This window comes from Podarcis filfolensis (assembly GCF_964270895.1).
Source record: "Podarcis filfolensis genome assembly, chromosome: 2".
NCBI classification, from domain to species: domain Eukaryota; kingdom Metazoa; phylum Chordata; class Lepidosauria; order Squamata; family Lacertidae; genus Podarcis; species Podarcis filfolensis.
In genome coordinates, this window is record NC_139605.1 from 38530592 (window position 1) to 38550341 (window position 19750).

The 19750-nt window shown below is 39.7% G+C and overlaps 1 protein-coding gene across 4 annotated transcripts in view; it reads right to left on the reverse strand.

Moving 5' to 3' along the window:
* The window catches only part of LOC310757551 (uncharacterized protein), a 79961-nt gene that overhangs the window by 53238 nt on the left and 6973 nt on the right, over window positions 1-19750 (reverse strand). For 3 of the 4 annotated variants that reach the window (XM_083602758.1, XM_083602759.1, XM_083602760.1), the window contains exons 3-12: window positions 19377-19445; window positions 18909-18994; window positions 18657-18743; window positions 15812-15921; window positions 15316-15438; window positions 13251-13327; window positions 11405-11622; window positions 9253-9418; window positions 7815-8021; window positions 7108-7269 (exon numbers count right to left, since the gene is read on the reverse strand). In XM_083602758.1, the coding sequence (XP_083458884.1) occupies window positions 7108-7269; window positions 7815-8021; window positions 9253-9418; window positions 11405-11622; window positions 13251-13327; window positions 15316-15438; window positions 15812-15921; window positions 18657-18743; window positions 18909-18994; window positions 19377-19445 (1305 nt within the window). The remainder of the gene's footprint in view (window positions 1-7107; window positions 7270-7814; window positions 8022-9252; window positions 9419-11404; window positions 11623-13250; window positions 13328-15315; window positions 15439-15811; window positions 15922-18656; window positions 18744-18908; window positions 18995-19376; window positions 19446-19750) is intronic. The other variant, XM_083602761.1, reaches the window with a different exon arrangement.

A 19750-nucleotide genomic window follows, 5' to 3' on the forward strand; every position in this document is an offset into this window, starting at 1 on the left:
GTATACTGAGTGCTACATATATTTATAATTTTGTGTTTCATGAGGATCATTTGAGTATTATTATTAATGCATTTTACTTTTTCTTTAGTTTTTTCTGTTTGATATATTGGGGTTGTTTTATTCTCTTTAGTTTAATTTGAATTTTATGGTACATTAGGTTGAAAACCTTTAATAAAATTGATTTTTTAAAGGAAAGAAATCAGGTATGCTGGAAATCCAGAAGATGAAAATTTAGATACTTTCTAGATTCTGTGTGTCCTCTGCGATTGACATATGAGATCAACCATAATCAAGACAATGAAACCAGTGCAGCTATTTTAGTATGTCCATTCATTCAGATCTTATTCCTAAATACGCTGAAAGGAAAAAGTATGCACAGGCCTTCAAGCAGCACTGAAAAACATTATTCTTCTGTTTGTATGTTCTCATGTATATACCCTTGCTGAGACTGATTTGTAGAAAGGATGATGTTTTTTAAAAAAATGCTGCCAAGCCTTAGCAGCTAGATAGCTGATTGAAAGATTTTGCATCTGCTAGATAGTTCTGATGTAATCGAGAAAACTCTCTTAATTAAAACAACCTGAAAAGGTTCACAACTCCCAAGAAGACGCGTTATAAAACTTCCTGGCTTCACCCAGCCCTTTCCACATTGAGTCACATGAAGAATCCTTGCACATCGGCGGAGGGTTTGGGCATCATCTTCTAAGGTGCGTGGTCCATTGAGCATTTCCAGTGACCCATTTAAACTGTTTCACAGAACGCAAACAACTTTCTCCTCCAGCTGCTCATTACAGAACATGAATACTAGCGTGCAAGCTTGTACATGTTTGTCTGCTGTTATCAGTCTGTTCATTAAGGAATCCCTTATGAGTTTCCATGTTTCAAAACCACTAACCTAGCAAGTTCAGCTCAGTACTTGATAGCTTTATCCAGTTTACTTTAATGGATAACTTTACTTATGAAGCTGCGGAGAAGCTGAAACTGACCAGAACAAAGGCAAAAATGAGATATCGATTTTCAAGGCTTCAAGGAAGAGGGATGATTAATTCTAAAGACAAGCCTCTCTGTCTTCTGCTCAAAGGGGGTAAGCTGGCAGGTTCATCATTCTTGGAATTGAAATGAACACACCCCATTATGGCTGGTTACGGAACATATCTAAGTGTCCCACTTTATCAGGATCAATCATGATTCTATCTCTGTTAAATAACTCTTGCCCTGCCTTACCATATTTTGCCTTTTGGAGAGATTTTGGGGCAGCCTATATACAAAAAATGTTAGTGTGCACAGTGGTGCACTGGTTTCCATTTCACACCCACAACAAACATTGCTGAATGTGAAATGCAACTATTCTTTAAATAGAACTGTGAGTTTGAACATTCTAAAGTTTTTTTTAAAACTGAGACCACAAAAGTCTGAAAAGTGGGGTATGGATGTAAAAAAATAGTAATAAAAATATTGAAAACCACTATGGTTAGATTCTAACTAACCCTGCTTCAAAAGTTAACACCAGACAGGCTATTGCAGAGGAAATGCATTCATCATATATCAGGCTTTAATTTTGTTTTCATTCTGGGGTTTTCTCCCCGCATCATGTTCCATTTGGGGGATTGCTCAGCCATTCTTTTCCTATAAGCCACTTCAGGAACGGTCCCCACACCTTTGGCCAGGAAAATCTGAGCAGGAGGTGATACCCACCATTTCCCAGTAATAAGCTCCATTTTGACCACAGCAGAGATTCCCTGAACAGCTTCAGTGCTCTACCATTGTCTTTTACTGAAGATTCAATGGCAAAACATACATTTACCAAATTCTGCAAAGTCCAGATATATTTCCACTGCATTTTTAAACATATTTGAACTAATATGAGAGGTGTGCATCTGCTCAGCAATACTTTAAAGAGCAACATGTGCAAGGACAAGCAGCAGCACCTAAGAGCATAAGGAGAGCCCTCTATATCTGGCCAGTGGGCCATCCAGTCCAACATCCTCTCCTCACAGCGGCCAGCCAGGTGCCTGTGGGAAACCCACAGGCAGGACCTGAGGACAACAGGACTCTCCTCACCTGTGGTTTCCAGCATTCGGTATTCAGAAGAATAATGCCTCAAACCGTGGAGGAAGAACACAGCATAAGCCACTGATAGCTCTGTCCTCCATGAGTGCGTCTAATCATGTTTTAAAGTCATCGAAGTTGGTAGCCTTTTGTGTGAGCAAGTTCCATAATTTAACTATGCCCCTTTCCTGAATCTTCAGCTTCATTGGATGTCTGTGAATTCTAGTGTCACGAGGAGAAAAACTTTTCTCTATCCATGTTCTCCATTCCATGCATGATGTTATATAGACTGGTACCATGTTGCCTCTTACCTCAGATATGCAGATGACACAACCTTGATGGCAGAAAGTGAGGAGGAATTAAAGAACCTCTTAATGAGGGTGAAAGAGGAGAGCGCAAAATATGGTCTGAAGCTCAACATCAAAAAAACGAAGATCATGGCCACTGGGCCCATCACCTCCTGGCAAATAGAAGGGGAAGAAATGGAGGCAGTGAGAGATTTTACTTTCTTGGGCTCCATGATCACTGCAGATGGTGACAGCAGTCACAAAATTAAAAGACGCCTGCTCCTTGGGAGAAAGGCGATGACAAACCTAGACAGCATCTTAAAAAGCAGAGACATCACCTTGCCAACAAAGGTCCATATAGTTAAAGCCATGGTTTTCCCAGTAGTGATGTATGGAAGTCAGAGCTGGACCATAAAGAAGGCTGATTGCCGAAGAATTGATGCTTTTGAATTATGGTGCTGGAGGAGACTCTTGAGAGTCCCATGGACTGCAAGAAGATCAGACGTATCCATTCTTCAGGAAATCAGCCCTGAGTGCTCACTGGAAGGACAGATTGTGAAGCTGAGGCTCCAATACTTTGGCCACCTCATGAGAAGAGAAGACTCCCTGGAAAAGACCCTGATGTTGGGAAAGATGGAGGGCACAAGGAGAAGGGGACGACAGAGGACGAGATGGTTGGACAGTGTTCTCGAAGCTACAAACATGAGTCTGACCAAACTGCAGGAGGCAGTGGAAGATAGGAGTGCCTGGTGTGCTCTGGTCCATGGGGTCACGAAGAGTCGGACACGACTAAACGACTAAACGACTAAACAACAACATGTTGCCTCTTACTCGTCTTTTCTCTAAACTGAAACGTCTCAAAGCTTTCCTCACAGGGGCATTGCTTCATTCCCTTGATCATTTTGGTTGCCTTTTTCTGAACCTTCTTCCAACTCTACAAAATCCCTTTTTAATGTTATGTGACCAGAACCGTACACAGTATTCCAAAATGTAGATTTGTATAACAACGTTGTTATATTGGCACAGGTTTATTTTTCATTCCTTTTCTAAGGTTTCTTTGCATGGAAATTTGCCCTTTTCACAGCTGCTGGGTTGACATCATTCTTGAGCTATCTACGATGACCCCAAGGTCTCATTCCTGGTCAGTCACAACCAGTTTAGGTCCTATGAGTGAATATGTGAAACTAAGACCTTTTTGCCCTGATATAAGGACAGAGGAGTATAATGGAGGCACAATGATACTGAGGCGTTGGGAATTTAGTGCAAAGGAAGGATTTGGCAACAATTAAACAACATAGACTCAAATGCAATAATAATTAAGGAAATTGTTTTGTTTACTGTTCACTTGCCACAAATACATTACAGTGGTTGTGGTGTGTGTGATCTACTGTTCCAAAGTTTCATTTCCAATTCTTACTAATCCATTTTAGAGCCATAATACAGATTGCCACGTTTTAAAAATGCACACCTCTATCATTAAAACAACAGGTGCATATTTATTATTTTGTACATTGTACTTCCTTTATTTAAAAGAGCAGTTTCAGGGGCACATGGAGAACAGCACAGAAGACCCTGAAGGAGGAGTGGTGGAAAAGGACCAGGTACTTCTTTATGGTGTCCTGTGGGCAGCAGGTGGGGGTTGTATTGTTTTTTTTTTTTTTGTTAACATGGTATGTATTTAATTAATTTCAGGTTATTGTTATATTGTTTAAACAAGTAATCAGAGTGGCTTTCATATCCAGAAGTAAAAATATAGAAACCAAGAATACACACACATCCTACACAGCAACCAGCATAAAACAATAGTTAAAGCAGTACAGATCAAATATTTAAAAGCTATTGACATGTAACTAAGATGGGGACAGAGGAAACTTCACCCAGGTGACAGATTCCTTAAATTGTGTACCATCTTTAAAAAGGTCCTGACTTTGATGTCTACAAATCAAATACCATTAAAAATGTGCCTCAAATAGGTCAATATGGACAAGTAATGTAGTATTTTTATGTAATGTTCACTTCACTGCCTCTTTGCCTTAGAATGAACAACATTAAAGATATAATTTCATTTTTCTATACCTTTTAACTTGCAGCAACACATACCAACTGACCAATCAACTGTTTTCAATATTACGGTGAGAATGCAAGTTTATCTTACTCATCAGCAAATTTATTTTTGGCTTCTATTAAAAACCTTCAGCACCTAGTAACAGTAAAATCTTCAGGTGCTTCAAAAATCCCCAATGTCACTTGCTAACATCAGCCAATAGAGGGGGGAAATTCTCTCGAGAGTTAATCCAAACTAATTCTTTGGAATTAAGGGTGGATGATTACTATCAATCACCAGGGCTCATGTTTAAGCCAAAAATGCTACAATTCACTGAGCACATTGTGTGAGACAATGCCATTTTGGCAAGAGCTGAAAGGGCACAACAAAAGGTTTTACAGAGGGAACTAGAGTCAACTTCAATGGCTGGATGAGTGTGGTTGAGAAGCACAAGCTAGAGGTGCCTTGAAAACTGGAGCAGTAAATTCAGCCTACACCTTTTGCATTAGGCTTTGCCAGGTTGGTTCTGTTTCTGCAGTTGAAGTACAGAAGAGAAGCCCCCCACCAGCGAGGAACACCCCAATACACATATTCTTGGCCTCAAATTATAAATGGCCTGTTCTTTAACCTACTCTACTTGTTTATTTAAAATATTTAAATATTGCATTTCCTTGGCTCAAAGCAGTTTATGTAAAAGTACCACAACACAACATAAAACCACAATAAAATGAGACTAGCATACTTTTTAAAGCAAACAAGAAATTTAAAATAATTCAGAAGCCAGCAGAACAACAGAGCAGCTGTTTTTTTAGGCTGTTAAGAATGTTCTATGTACATGTTAATATTGTACATATGATATTGTTAAGTTACTGCTTTATTGCTACACGTAGCTCACCCTGTGACCATTGGGTGAAGGGTGCATAACAAATATGCTAAATAAATAAATAAGTGGAAAAAGGGATTCACAGCTGCTTTGAAAGTTCATAAAGAGCAGTGGCTAGTGAAATGATTCTCTGTGGAAAGCTACCCATGACGGATGTGAGTCGATCAAAGAGGAAGATGAAAGCTGGTCCTATCTTGTAACAGGTAAGAAGTGGCACTGAAGCTATGCCACGGATACCCTGTCTGCAACCACATGGTTGTATGGTGCTGACTGAATTGCCCTCTGCTACTGTACCTCAATAATAACATGCAAGTGGAAGCTTCCCCTATCCCATGACCCCAATTTTCACCCAGTGACAGATAGACAGTTCCAGCTAGCAAACTGACAGGAAGAGCAATCTACACCCCAGATCTACCATGCTGGAGGAGGTGTCCAGTCCTGCCTGGCTCTATCAGAAGAGAAGCCCCCACCAGCAAGGAACACACCAATGCAGCCACCCAAATGGAAAGCAGAAGCTACCACTGGTGATATCTCTGTCAATGAAAAGTCTTGAAATGGAGCATTTGGGGAGGGGGACTTGGCTGCTATAGGCTCTGCTGGGTCCTGCTATCACATGACAGCAATTAGACTCAATCTAAGCCTCTCCATTACGCCTGCCTAGAAGTTCGGACAGTGAAGGGGCATTTTCTTACCTACCCACCCCTTTCTGCCCTGGCCAGTCAAATTGGTAGGGCTGAGGAGCATACAGTGCTGGCTGTGTTACCCCATCAATCCCCACGCCAGCCAGTGAGGGATTAGGATTGTAGCCTGCCTCACAGGTCTTGACTTCCAAGGGAGATAATTTGACAGCCTTAGGGACAATACCATAATGCCATACAAATCTATGGTGAGACCGCATTTGAAACACTGTGCACAGTTCTAGCTGCCACACCTCAAAAAGGATGCTGTAGGGTTGGGAAAAGCTCAGAAAAGGGCAACCAAGATGATCAAGGGGATATAGCAACTGCCCAATGAGGTAAGATTGCAGCAATTGGGACTTGTTCATTTAGAAAAAAGGCGAGTGAAGGCTACAGGATAGAAGCTTATAATATGATGCATGGCATGGAGAAAGTAGACAGAGAACAGTTTTTCTCCCATGTTCTTATGAATATCCAAGGAAGCTGAATGCTGGGCAATTCAGGGCAGATTAAAGGAAGCACTTCTTCACACAGCACACTGTTAAACTATGGAACTCACTCAAACCGGAGGCAGTGACAGCCACCAACTTAGATGGCTTTAAAAGAGGATTAGACAAATTCATGGAAGATAAGACCATCAGTAGTTATTAGCTTCTGAATACCAGTAGCTAGAAACTGCCAGAGGAGAGAGTGTTCTGGTGCTCAGGTGCTGCTTCTTGGTTTCCTACAGGCACCTGGTTGACCTCTGTAAGAACAGGATGCTGGCCTGGATGGGCCACTGACCAGATCCAGCAGGCTCTTCTTGTGTTCTTAATGGCTGTAAAGTCCTGCTTCTTGCTGCTGCTGATTTCGTCTAATGCAAAGAACGTAAACAGTGTAGCTCTTAGTAATAGTATCTTAATTAGAAAGGAGTTAATGTGGAAAGAGGTGACCAGGTAAGATATATGGATTTGATGCTATGATGGGCTGTAAGCACTAGCACCTAGAACTGGGTGCAGATGATGATAGGCAGCTGTTGCAGTTGCTGCAGAAGCGATAAAAGATGTTATTTTCTCTTCCTATTCATCAGGGCTTCCTCACCCGCTGAACAAATTGTGAACCACACTTGTGTAATAGTTGGATTGATGCAGTAACTGGAATGGCAAGCAAAATGGTTAGCATGATTACCTTACTGTGTAGACCCATATTTCTGAAGGTGTCAGGAGGAAGAAAACAGTTCCACTGGCTCGGTTGTAGGTAAAACTTAGAACTGGCTGGATCAGAGGAGGATAAGGAGGTGGCAGAACTGTGCATAACGTTTCCCCGTCTTGAAGTGAGAATATTCTTAAACTTTGGAAAGAAAACAGAGAGCAAACAGTATTTTTATTTTTTAAAAAACTATAGGTCAACTATTATATACATCAGTGTTTCCCAAACTTGGGGCTTCAGCTGTTTTGGGACTACATCCTATCATCCCTACCACTGGTCTTGCTAGCTAAGGATGATGGGACTTGTAGTCCAAAAATAGCTAGAGACCCAAGTTTGGGAAACACTGGTATACACTTTAAAAAGAACTCTTTTACATTGCCATAAAAGGGCCCCATATATGCGGTCGTCTTTATTTAGGAAACTGCTTTCAGTTTTAGATACTAGCATAAGGATATTATGGCTACAGTCCAATACACACTTACCAGGAAATAAGTCCTCCTGAACTCAGTGGGGCTTACTTCTGAGTAGATATGTATGGAATGACTCTGAACCATTTGCTTCAGAGTTATATCATCCAGATAGTAATATATTTATTTTGGAAGGATCACAATGTGTTCACACTGGAAACAGTAAGAATTTGCTTTTTAAGAAATCTGTTTTACAGAAATCCCAACATTTCAACATACCTGTTGTCAGCACCCATAGCAACCACCCTGCTGGACTTCTCATGTGCGCTACAGACGTAGAGTTTAGTTATCGGACTGTTGAAACGAGTCCAAAAGGTCGTAAATGAATTCAGGTCATATATATGAAGATTGCGGGGAGAACAGCAGTACAGAAATGTATCATCCACTGTGCCAATCCAACGTATTCCTTCTTTGAATGGTGATATGCTGGATATAAAAGAATGGTATTATAGGCCAGATGTGAGCTGAAGAAAAGTGCTGGGAGCTGGAGTTAGGAGTAGATCAGCCATAAAACACCTGGTGTCAGTGTAGTTAACTCTTCATTCAAAGAAACCAAAACACTGCAGGCCTAGTGACCACAGCAACTTTTCCCACTAGGTCTTGCTCCAGTGAGGCAGTTGTGAGGACTGAAGGTACCCGCCTTCCCACTGCTCTCTAAAGATCCCCCCCAGGATCCTTCCCCAGCAGCCTAAGGCTCTGTTGTCTTGTCTCTCTTTGCTCTGCCCTCTTCATTTCTCTGCATGTTCTGAGGGACCAGGGGGAGGGAAGCTGGTCGCAGCAGGAGGGGGGAGATTCTCTGGCTTCTTCAGCAGCCTGCCTCCACTCAGCCTCTGCTTCTGTCTCTAATTCTGGACTGCTCTCTGACAAAGTCTCTTCCTGCTCACTAAACCCTGTTGCCTCTTTAGCTTCCAATATCTCTTCCTCCCTGTCTGCTCCCTCTGACCACTCATGGTCTTTCCACCACCAATCCCCTAACTCTGAGCCTTCTTCCTTTGGGGGTTCCCCAGCTAGTGCCTCCCACCGCTCCTCTGCACTCAGCCAGTCCATGGTTGAAATTCATGACATGACACTTTTGGAAGCACATCAAATTCATTAAAATTGTCCTCATCATCCACATTATGTGCAAATACTGATGCTAAGTTGATGAGGACAACATCATTAGTCAGTTTGGCACATTTGTCAAACAGCAAGCAAAAAGAAGGAACTTTGTAACAATAGGTAATTACTGTTTGTATCATATGCAAATATAACAGAAAAATGCTACTATAAGCAATATATAACACCAGCTCCTACAAAAGCCATTTAAAAGTCATTATAATTACCGTATATAATTTGTTGAACGATTTATAGTGAATTGTACAAAGTAAGTGATGCAATATCTTTAACAATCAATATATTCAGGGGGGAGAATTTTAAAACAAATTCATAGCATAATCCTATACATGTTTACTCAGACATCAATTCCAGTGAGTTCAATGGAGCTTATTCCCAAGTAAGTGTGCATAGGATTACAAAATTAGTATTTTAGAAGCTATATGAAATGCTAGTCAACCTCCTGGTGTGTAAAATGTATGAACTGGATGCAAAGGTACCCTTCCACCTCCAGATATAAACCCATATATTTATAAATTAGGGAGTACTACCTTGTTTAAACTACCTGTAAAAAATGTCCATTGTATCAAATGACCAGAGTTTGACTGATCCGTCTAGAGATCCAGAGATAAATAAAGAGGAAGAGTTTGGGTGCAGCAGCAGCTTTGTGACAGTTTTCGAATGACCTTGAAATGTGTGCAGCAAGGAGCCTTGGTCACTCCAAGATTTTACTGGGTAAAAAGAATAACAGGAAAACACGAAATTAGTAAAGCTGTAACAATTCAGTTATGATTACAGAGTTGGATCCACGGGTTTTGTTATTGAAATCAGTGTTTGAAATTGGGTATGTCAACCCCTTCCTTTTATGATGGCTTCTTTAGTTGCAGTTTTAGGATGTTAGAGAGGGTGTGATATGCTTTCCACTTCTGTGCAAGGAAACTCACCTGGATCGCTCTATCATGTCACTATTTGCTTGGCTAAGGAGGACACTCCAGTGTCCAGCTTTGCACTGTTCTGTCAAGATCTATCCTATGTTTAGTGCTTGAATTACAAGGGGAAAGAGGGGATCTGACTTGCTTCCTTATCTTTTATGATAGCTCCATAAACTACTTTTTTAGAAGGCTGTGGATGGTTTGGCTGAAACTGTGAGGAGTTAGGAGTGGGATTTTGGGATTTAAGTAGCTTGGGTTTTGAGAAGTGCAGAGAAAGAGATTTTGTAGAAACTCCTTCTGTACATTGTACAAAGACTTGGATCCAACTCTATATCTGCAAATTACTCTCCAGTAGTTTTAACAAACACAATGTAAGGTCATAAAATTCTAAAGCTGAAAGAGACCTGAGTGACATCTAGTCTGGCTTTATCATTGCAATATCTTTCTTGGATCTAAGCCATAGCCCCAAATAATTCTATCTGCAAACATCCAGTTTTAAATTCTACTGATAACAGTCTCCAAATCTGAAGTCCCAGTTAGTGAATGCTGCAGGTCTATATCTCATATAAGTAGTAGATAGTTCTAAAATCCAACAAATAAATCTGGCCTGCTTATAAATCCATTACTTGATTTGGTACTAAGTATTCCTCTAACGAGTTAGCTGTTAGCTTGTGACTCGTGAACTCCAAAATTCTTGTCTTAATTTTTTTTTGGGGGGGGGATCTATACTTCCATAACTGATCTCTTAATGACTGCATCAAAACTAAGAACTTGGACTAAAGAGAAATGTTTTATCCCACCAAATTAAAAATTTCGCTGTTAGCAGTGTAGTCACAGCAGCAAGAAAGCAGTTTTCCTGAACTGGCAAGTGTGGCCATAGTGTCTTCTGGCTCCATTAGCAATAGAATCAGAGCCAATTCAGGGCCTATTTACCTTTCTAAGAGTGCATCTAGTCTAGTTATTTTTGTACGATCTACCATTGGTAATTCCATGTCGAGATAGTGCAGGCTACATTGCACCTTGTGATCTATCATCCACTGTCCCCATTAAGTTTCTGGCTTTCTTGTGTGGAAGCTTGTATTTCGTTAAACTCTTCCTTATTTCTTGCTGCTGCTTACAAACTTTTCATTGGTAACTTGTGTTTTCATATTTATTGGCAGCCATCCTGAGCACTTTGAAGGAAAGGCAGGATGTGGATGGTTTAAATGATGTATAAAATAATACATGAAATGTATTAATTTGGTTGAAGAAGTGCCTCCTGTACTAGTTAAAACATGCATTGTGATTGTCAGAGGCCCTTTTGGGGTCTCTTCTGACAAAAAATTCATTATGCAGTGATGTGGTAAGCAGCCTACTCTGTGGTGGCAGCCCATCTGCCAAGGTTGGTCCCAACTGAAAACTTATGGATTTGCCCAGGGTTCTGCTGGTTATAAGTTTCATAGCTTCAGACTGGAAGGATGAAGTCTGCCCTGCTGTTATAAAGAATATTTTTTAACCATGGTATTTTAGTTGCTGTCATTTAAGTACTGCATTGTATTTCACTGCTGAGGTTTAATTTTATGAATTTACTGCACGTACCCCCCCCCAAAAAAAATCAGTGGTGATAAAGGGCAAGATAAAAATATTTTAAATAAGTACTCCTACAAATTTCACATTTAAATTAACAGTAATTGGAGACTGTTGATTTAAACCCTTTTTCTTAACAGAAATAAAATGTGCCATAAAATAAGGAGATAAGTCTGAAGATAACATTGGATTATTTGCAGCCTCTCTGGGACAACTTACTTTCATTGCCTTTGCAGGAAGTAACCAAAACGTTAACGTCAGATGAGTAGACACAAGAGGTAATTTCGGTTGTATGTGCATTTGGTATCTCGAATAGCATTTTCCCGTTGATGTTGTAGCAGGTGAAATGGCATTCAGAAAAGCAGTAGTATCTTTGCATAAGGACATCAAAATCCATATTTGTGCACCACCTTTTCCCCATGTGTGGATATTCTCTACTGCATTAAATATATATACACACATAAATAAAACATAGCAATGTGAAAATACTGTGGGAATTATTTGAATCTGATAAAAACAGAAAATCTGCTAGAACCAGATGTTTTATATGAACTGTCACTACTGAGCAAGACATATATGGCTGGATCCAATGTGTGGCTTCTACAAATGGAAGGGCTGCTTCTGTTTGTGAAAAGGACACCGAGATCCAATGGTGGAAGGAAAGAAGCAATTCACACAAATTCTCCTTTTTAGCTGCAGGAGCCAGGGTCACTTCCTCAACCCTCCAGCACAGTTTTTCAAGCATCACCAGGGGCTACAGAGGGAAGAAGGAATCAGCAAAAATCACCTCCTCCCTTCCTCCATCCAGCTGGAGCATCACATGAACCAGGATCTGCTCATGAAAACTCTGGACCCAAGACATGGATGTAACCACACACTGCTAAACGTATTGCATACTATTATTTATTTATCAATAGGCCCAGAAAGGCTCACAACAATAAAAATATAAAACAATATTTTATAATTGAAATCAAATATAATACAAACAATATCTCCAACAGAACAATAAAAAATCAGCATTAAATTGTTCATCCTTCTATAAAAGTCTGGCAGCAAAATATCACCTAACACTTCACATCTCTGCCCAAAGCCTGCCAAAAGATATGCTCAATGGAGCTTATCCTTGGCAAGCATATAGGATTTCAGTCTAAGTAAACATTTTCATTCCATTTGCAAAGCTGTGAGCTAAAATAGAATTTGTGTAAACCTTTTTTGGGGGGGGCGGGAAACTGTTCTTAACCTGAGACACCACTTTAGCTAATGGGGCCTCCCGCTGCGGCCGCGCCATCAGAGCACGATTTCTGTTCTCATCCTGAAGCAAAGTTCTTAACCCGAGGTACTATTTTCTGGGTTAGCGGAGTCTGTAACCTGAAGCGTTTGTAACCTGAAGCGTCTGTAACCCGAGGTACCAGTGTGTGTGTTTGTTTGTTTGTGTATATATATGTGTGTGTGTTTGTGTGTAATATTTCATTATACAGGTTAAGAACTTTGCTTCAGGATGAGAACAGAAATTGTGCTCCGGCGGCACAGAAGCAGCAGGAGGCCCCATTAGGTAAAGTGGTTAAGAACGGACCTCCGGAACGAATTAAGTTCTTAACCCGAGGTACCACTGTATATATATTATCTATGTGTCTCTTCCTCTCCTCAGTCACTTAGTTCCATTTCCTCTCTTAAGCTGTTGCCCGTTTCCCCTGCTCTCAGTTCCTCAACATTATTATCGTTATGATGAAGCTACTGGGAAAGGGGTGTTGCTCCCTCATGTATATTCTAAACAACATTTGCATATATGCAAACCTCAGGTTACTCTGAGTCTGCTGACACCTCTTTGCTTGTGTGTGAGTGATGATATTTTGGCTGCAGCTCCATGAGCACCAGAAAGCTTGAATCACAAATGGAAAGGGTGATACTTTTCTCATAGTTATACTTCCACATACTTGTATATTCCAATTCACATACATGAATTGTGATGGATTGCATCAAAGAAATAAGGTACACATATACAGGCATCTGGGTCTGGGCTCTTTAGTCTAAACGCTCATTCCAAAATTCAAACAAACTCATGTACCTGGGGAAGAGGCCATAATTGCACATTGGATAGATGTTAGATTCTTCTGAGATCCTCTTTTCTTTAAACTTCCAAATCTAAAATAGAAAATATTATAAACTTAGTTGAAAAGCTTAAATAGCATCAGTTGGAAATTTAGAAGTTTAAGACCTCATTCCTATGGACACTTACTTGGAGCGCTGCGAGATTTATCTCCAAGTAAATATGCGTATGATTGAGCTGTGCTTAAATCTTTTTGGCAAGGGATTTGCATTTCAGAAAGTGTGCTATTTTATTTTTTATTAGAAAGGACACTGCTAGAACCAGATGGAAGAAACCCTCATGTTCTTTTAAAATAGCAATATGTATTATATAATTAATGAACCCCCCAAAAAAAATCTATTCTCAAAAATCTTTTATTAGAAGGCAAAGTATTCATCAGAGAGCCGCAATGATAGTTTTACAGGTTTCTGTACCAAACAAGCATTAAAAGATTTTTCTTCTTCTTCAACTGAATCCACCTAATTCAGTAATTCAGTAGAAAAAGAATAATAAATATTTATGTGGATCAGAAATCAATATTAATTCTTCAATAGTTCAATAGTTTTTGCATGATTTGCCATCCACCAAGTGACATAATAGAAGTGTCCATGGAATAATAATGCATATACACATAACTGATAAAATCTGGAATCCAGTGAGTGATTCACAAAATAAGAGGCCTCATATATCCTGATTTTCCTGATCAGTACCCCTAAACATGCAGCTTCCAAGTTACATTAATTTGGTATCATGCCTTCAAATTTAACGCAGGAAAACATAATTCTAGTGTTCATGCACCTATAGAATGAATAATAATAATAATAATAATAATAATAATAATAAATTTTATTTATATCCCGCCCTCCCCAGCCGAAGCCGGGCTCAGGGCGGCTAACAACAATCAAAATAATCCAACATTCTAAAAACATTCATTATAAAATTAATTAAAATCAAATTAAAATCAAGTTGATGGCAACCATTAAGCAAAATTATGTGTAGATTGCCAGAGGAGGGGGTCAGGCTGCGCCCTGACCAAAGGCCTGGTGGAACAGCTCTGTCTTGCAGGCCCTGCGGAAAGATGTCAGGTCCCGCAGGACCCTAGTCTCTTGTGACAGAGCGTTCCACCAGATTGGAGCCGCGGCCGAGAAAGCCCTGGCTCTAGTTGAGGCCAGCCTAACCTCTCTGTGGCCTGGGATCTTCAGGATGTTTTTATTTGCAGACCGTAAATTTCTCTGTGGGACATACCAGGAGATGCCCACTCTGCTGAAGACTGACTGGCAACAATGCTTTCAGCATACCTCTTTACGGAATTGATGCGATTAACCAGCTTCCAAGATGCCTTCTGTCTAAAATGTTACAAGGATTGTTTTGTTTATGCCTGAAAGTATCCAGTGTTGTAAGCTGCCATGGAATCATGAACTTGACTGTTCAAATAATAACAAACCAACAAACAAAAAAGCAGGGTTTGCCAAACTTATTGGGCCTGCGGGCAGATTTGGAAAACACCATGAGCACCCAGCACAAAATGGCATTTCTATGGCTGAGTCTGGCTAGTTACAAAACAGGTACCATGGGGGAGCAGGCTAGCCTCTCTCTCCTCTTTTGCCCAGGCCATTTTTGAATTTTACTACCCGCTTTGCCCAGGGCTCTGTATTGTTTTTACATCCCTTCAGAAGGGAGCTGTTTCCAGAGGAATAACTGTGAGGGGTGAAAGACTCTGTGTTGGACATCAGAGGATGGCTATCTCTACTAGTCTTGCCCCTCCATTCAGCCCTAAAAGCCTTCAGAAGGGAACAGCTGCCAGAAGACCAACTGTTACTTAATATATATTTTGACTTGATCTATTAGTAATGTGTATGTTCATTTAAATGTTTAGGTCAAATGAACTGTTAACTGCTGGTGATTTGTTTGTGTGTGTTATGTTGCATTGTTACTATATGGCTTACTATGTACTGTTGTTGTATTTTGATTTTTTTCTGTGACTGTGAGCACAGATTTATTTGTGGGAAAATGTGGCTTATAAATAAAATGGCAATGGCAATACCTTTACTCCCATGATTCCTCCACCAATGAGTTCATCTCTCACTGGGTTGAATGATAAAAAGGTTAACCGTCCAAAACCTGGATTTTCTACTGAACAAGTCTCATTATAATCCTTGTTGTAAACCTTAAAAAAACAAATACTGATGTCAAAGATCTTGTATTTTACAAGATTTCAAATTACCTCTAACGTTAACTTTTTTTAATGTGCACATAATTTCTTTCCTTGTCAGTAAAAATAAAGTGGGTTGTAAATTATTATTATTATTAATAATAATAACAACAATAATAATAATAATAAGTGGCGGGGGCGGTTACACTTGGGCTCTGTTACACTTCTCTGAAAGTGACATATAGCTAGTTCCATATGCTCACATGCTGCGCAAATCTTCCCTAACAGGGAAATACTGAAGTCCTATGCTACCAGAATCTGCAAATAGTTTCTCTTCTCATGAGAAAAAAAAACCACTTGCATCAAAAATGACAAAACACAATTTTACCTTAATTGAGAAATCTTTTTGCAGAACAAAGTAGACATTATACTTTTCAGAGTAAGTGATGATTCTTGCTGAGCTGAGCTGAGACTTTGGAAACTCCAACTCTCTTCTAACTGAAAAGTTGAACACAAACAACATTTTAAAAATAATAATAATAATAATAATAATTTGGTAATCTAATCTAGCCTTGTAAATCAATCCACAAACATTACTAGATAGGGAGGGGGTGAGGGAAACCAAACTGCAAAGGCACTACAGTACTAGCATGTGTTTTCATGCTGGCTACAGCGAAAGGGAAGTGTTCTCCTCAGCAGCCAGCAAAGGTGTTACCACTTAGCAGGCAGGTTTTTCTAACTAGCCTTCCACCAAGTAGATCTGCAGAGGAGAGGTGGCGAGATCTGTCTTCTTCCACCAGTCCATTCAATCATCTGCATAGAATTTCTGGCTTCCTATGTCTCCATGGCAAGTAGTTGAATACAAGCTCAGCTAATCCAACTGTTTTATACTATTGGCTCCATCTTCAATGGAACCACTCAGAAGATAGTCATTAAAACCAGTAGAAAAGTCATATTCTACAATTCAATAGAAGAAATATTTAAAATTATATTTAACATGACTAACTTGAGTTGCCATAGGATTATGAACAATTTCATGCTTTGTATCTCGCAGAACAGAAATGGAAAAGGGTTTTGGGCACTGAATAGAGCAGATTTATCAATATAAATTGCTCCTCAGATAGGAGACCTCAAAGAACAGAACAGATTAAGATAAATTGTAGTCCAGTTTACTGAACACAATGTGTTCCCTGGAAATCGTTCATTAGACAAGCATTAGCATAATGAGTCCATAATTACCATTGTTTCCCATGGGAACATTTCTAAACTGGGAGTTGCCCAATCTCTCTCTATGGTTTGTTCCTGGTTTGGCTGCAGCCAAACATCAAAAGAGAGACAAAGGAAAAATTGATCTGTCAGATCTCTCCTGCTTTCCCTTGCTTTAGCTTAGATTTCTGCATTGCAGGGCATTGGACTAGATGACCCTCAGGGTCGCTTCGAACCCTACAATTCTATGATTCTATAATTGTATCTGATCTTGCTCCCTCCCTGCATGGTTTCTTCCCAAAAATGGCTGCCACTGCCCAGCAACCACAAACAAGCAAGGAAGTAAGGAAGGAAGGAAGGAAGGAAGGAAGGAAGGAAGGAGGCTAAATCTGCAGAGTGTATAGTGAAGTTTGGGCACAATTCTTTACATTTGGATAGGTGAATTTCCATATTGTGAGTGGACAGATTGTGGGACCTGCATGTACACACACATGGCTGTGACTTCCTGCTGAAATCCTGTAACTTTTCATACTGCAAAATGTTCCAATTATTTATTTATTTAGCTCCACTTTTGTTGTGCTGCTCTTCCAGATGGCAGTAATGCGATATTAGGGAAACATCGCAGAACAAGTAATGAAGTAGAATGATGTCTGTGCAGTCCAGTATAAATCCACCACTAATGTGCTATTATTGTGTCAATGACATGTTACAGAATGCAACCACCAGAGAGAGAGAGAGAGGTGAGGAAGAGCTGGAGAACCACATTCCTGACACCATTGTCACTGCTGCTTACCTGGACCCGGCTGGGGCAAGGTCACAGCCATGTGGCTGCACACTCCAGTGTTCCCATTGGTTCAGCTGCACAGCCCTGACCTTCCTTGCCTTGGCAGCACCCCAGCTTGGTAAAGATAAGGAGCAGTGGCGTAGGTGTCAGGAGGGTGGTTCCAGGGCTGTGTGTGTGGAGGAAAGCTTCATGTTGCAGGGTTCCCAAAAATAGACCAGAGGCAATTGTACTTCATCCAGCAGAGCTTTATTGTTACTGAAGGCAAATAAGCATAAAGGTCACAAATCCAATACATTCAGGAGTGCCACTGTCAGTTGCAGCAGATTAATCTTAAACTAACAAGGACTTATAACAAGACTAAACCTTAACACTATATACAGAACAGAATATCACACCAGAACAAAAAGATAGACAGAGAAAGTAAAACCCAGGCCTTACTTATATAGTCAGCATGACCTTTGACAGAAGAGATAAGAGAACCAGATTAAACCATCTGTCCTCAGCTTCTCTGAAGAAATAACCCAAACACCATAAACCTTCTGCTTGCTTCTTTCACACAGAGAAGCTTCCAGAACCCTCTTGAATTACCGTAAATAGAATAGGAAGGATCTCTAGACATCAGATCAATACTTTCTGCACTAAGAAATGCAAACTGACATCCCTCACATGCACTACTACTGACATGTATACGCACACACTATATGGGAAGAGGAAATAAACAAAACATCTAATACTTACTTTGATCAAAAAATAACTCTAATGCTGAAATTAATGTTCTGTTTGCTTTTTTTTTAAAGAGAGAAATCTGGGCTACTTGATCAAAAGGACTGACACAAAATGAAAATACACTTGAAAACAAAACCATTAAAGGTGGAATTCAATGTAGCACTAAGGCGGGCGTTCTGTCAACTCAAGGATTTCTCATCGCACAATGGGGTTTCCCCACCCCACCCCTCCTAAATCTGTTGTTGGGTTTCTCTCAACCCAACCCCCTGCAGTACGACACACACAAGGGAGACTCATTGCACAATTACTTGTTGAATATTGCCGAATGACATCAGAAAAATAGTTTAAAACAAAACAAAAAAGACAGATCATTAGAGGCACTAGTCAAATGTGAAGTGGCAGAGGCTGGTATAAAGCTCTTAGTGGGCACACTATTTGGTACTTTGTTTAATTCTTCCTTCTGAAAGTGCACACAAATGTGAAATGAAATTGAAAGCGGACTATAGATTTACCTTACCAGAACAATTAGTAGGAAGCAAATCCAAACTGAAAAATCCTTTCCCATCTAACAACACCAGTCGTTTGCTCCTGTTAGAATAGGTTGCTAAAAGGAATTGTGAAGAAGATGGTTTTAGGCCATGACTTCAAACAACATTTCTAGATTTATATGACTAGAAGGATACTGAGATATGCAAAAGAAAGGGGAGGTGGATCCTAATGTTTCTACATGTGTTTTATCTTTAACTGGGTAGAATTTACATCTTCTTACCTCCAATGATATCTAAACCTTGCTGGGTGTAGCTCTTAATTAATCTGAAGCCAAAAGAAAGAAAGGCAGTGCCCTTTCCTATAAATCTGCAACAGGAAGAATAATTTAACTTTTTAGAGACATACATAAACAGCACTGGGAAAATGGTACTGACTGAAGCATACCTATTTCCACTGGCCACGTTGCACTCAAAATTCAAGTGGAAAAACAAAAACAAAAAAATTTGAAATAAAGCAAGTTTTTATATAGTATGTGAACCCAAACAAATAAATAACCAAAGTACCCCTTTTTTGGAGTGGAAAAGTTGTTTTCAGGCACAAAAATGCTAGCAAAACAGAATTAAAACCTATTTGGTATATAAGACTCATTAAAGTGACAAGGGTGCTCATATGCTACAAATTTTAGATTCTATTTGAGACAGATCTCCAGAGACAATATGTGTATGTATGTATGTATGTATGTACTTACACTTGAGGTGATATATCCTTTGGTTTTAGATGCTCTTCAATTCTAGGCACCTCATCTTCAAAAGTTAATCTTCACAATAATGAAATAGAAATTTGGATTAGGTAGGAAATATACTACAATGCAGCTTGTGAAAACAGAAGAGAAACCACATTTAACATGATGAAACAATAGCACCTCCACATTGGCTTTATTTCTGTTAAATTAATCATGACACAGTGTAATATATCATGTGTTGTTGCTCATCTGAGGTTGCATTCACCTAATTTTAAGACTTACTAAGGAACAGAAGATTTTTATTATGTCCTCATATGTAAAACTACAGAATTGAAAGAGGGTGTACTTTTGTTTTCCCATGACTCTAAATTTTAATATAG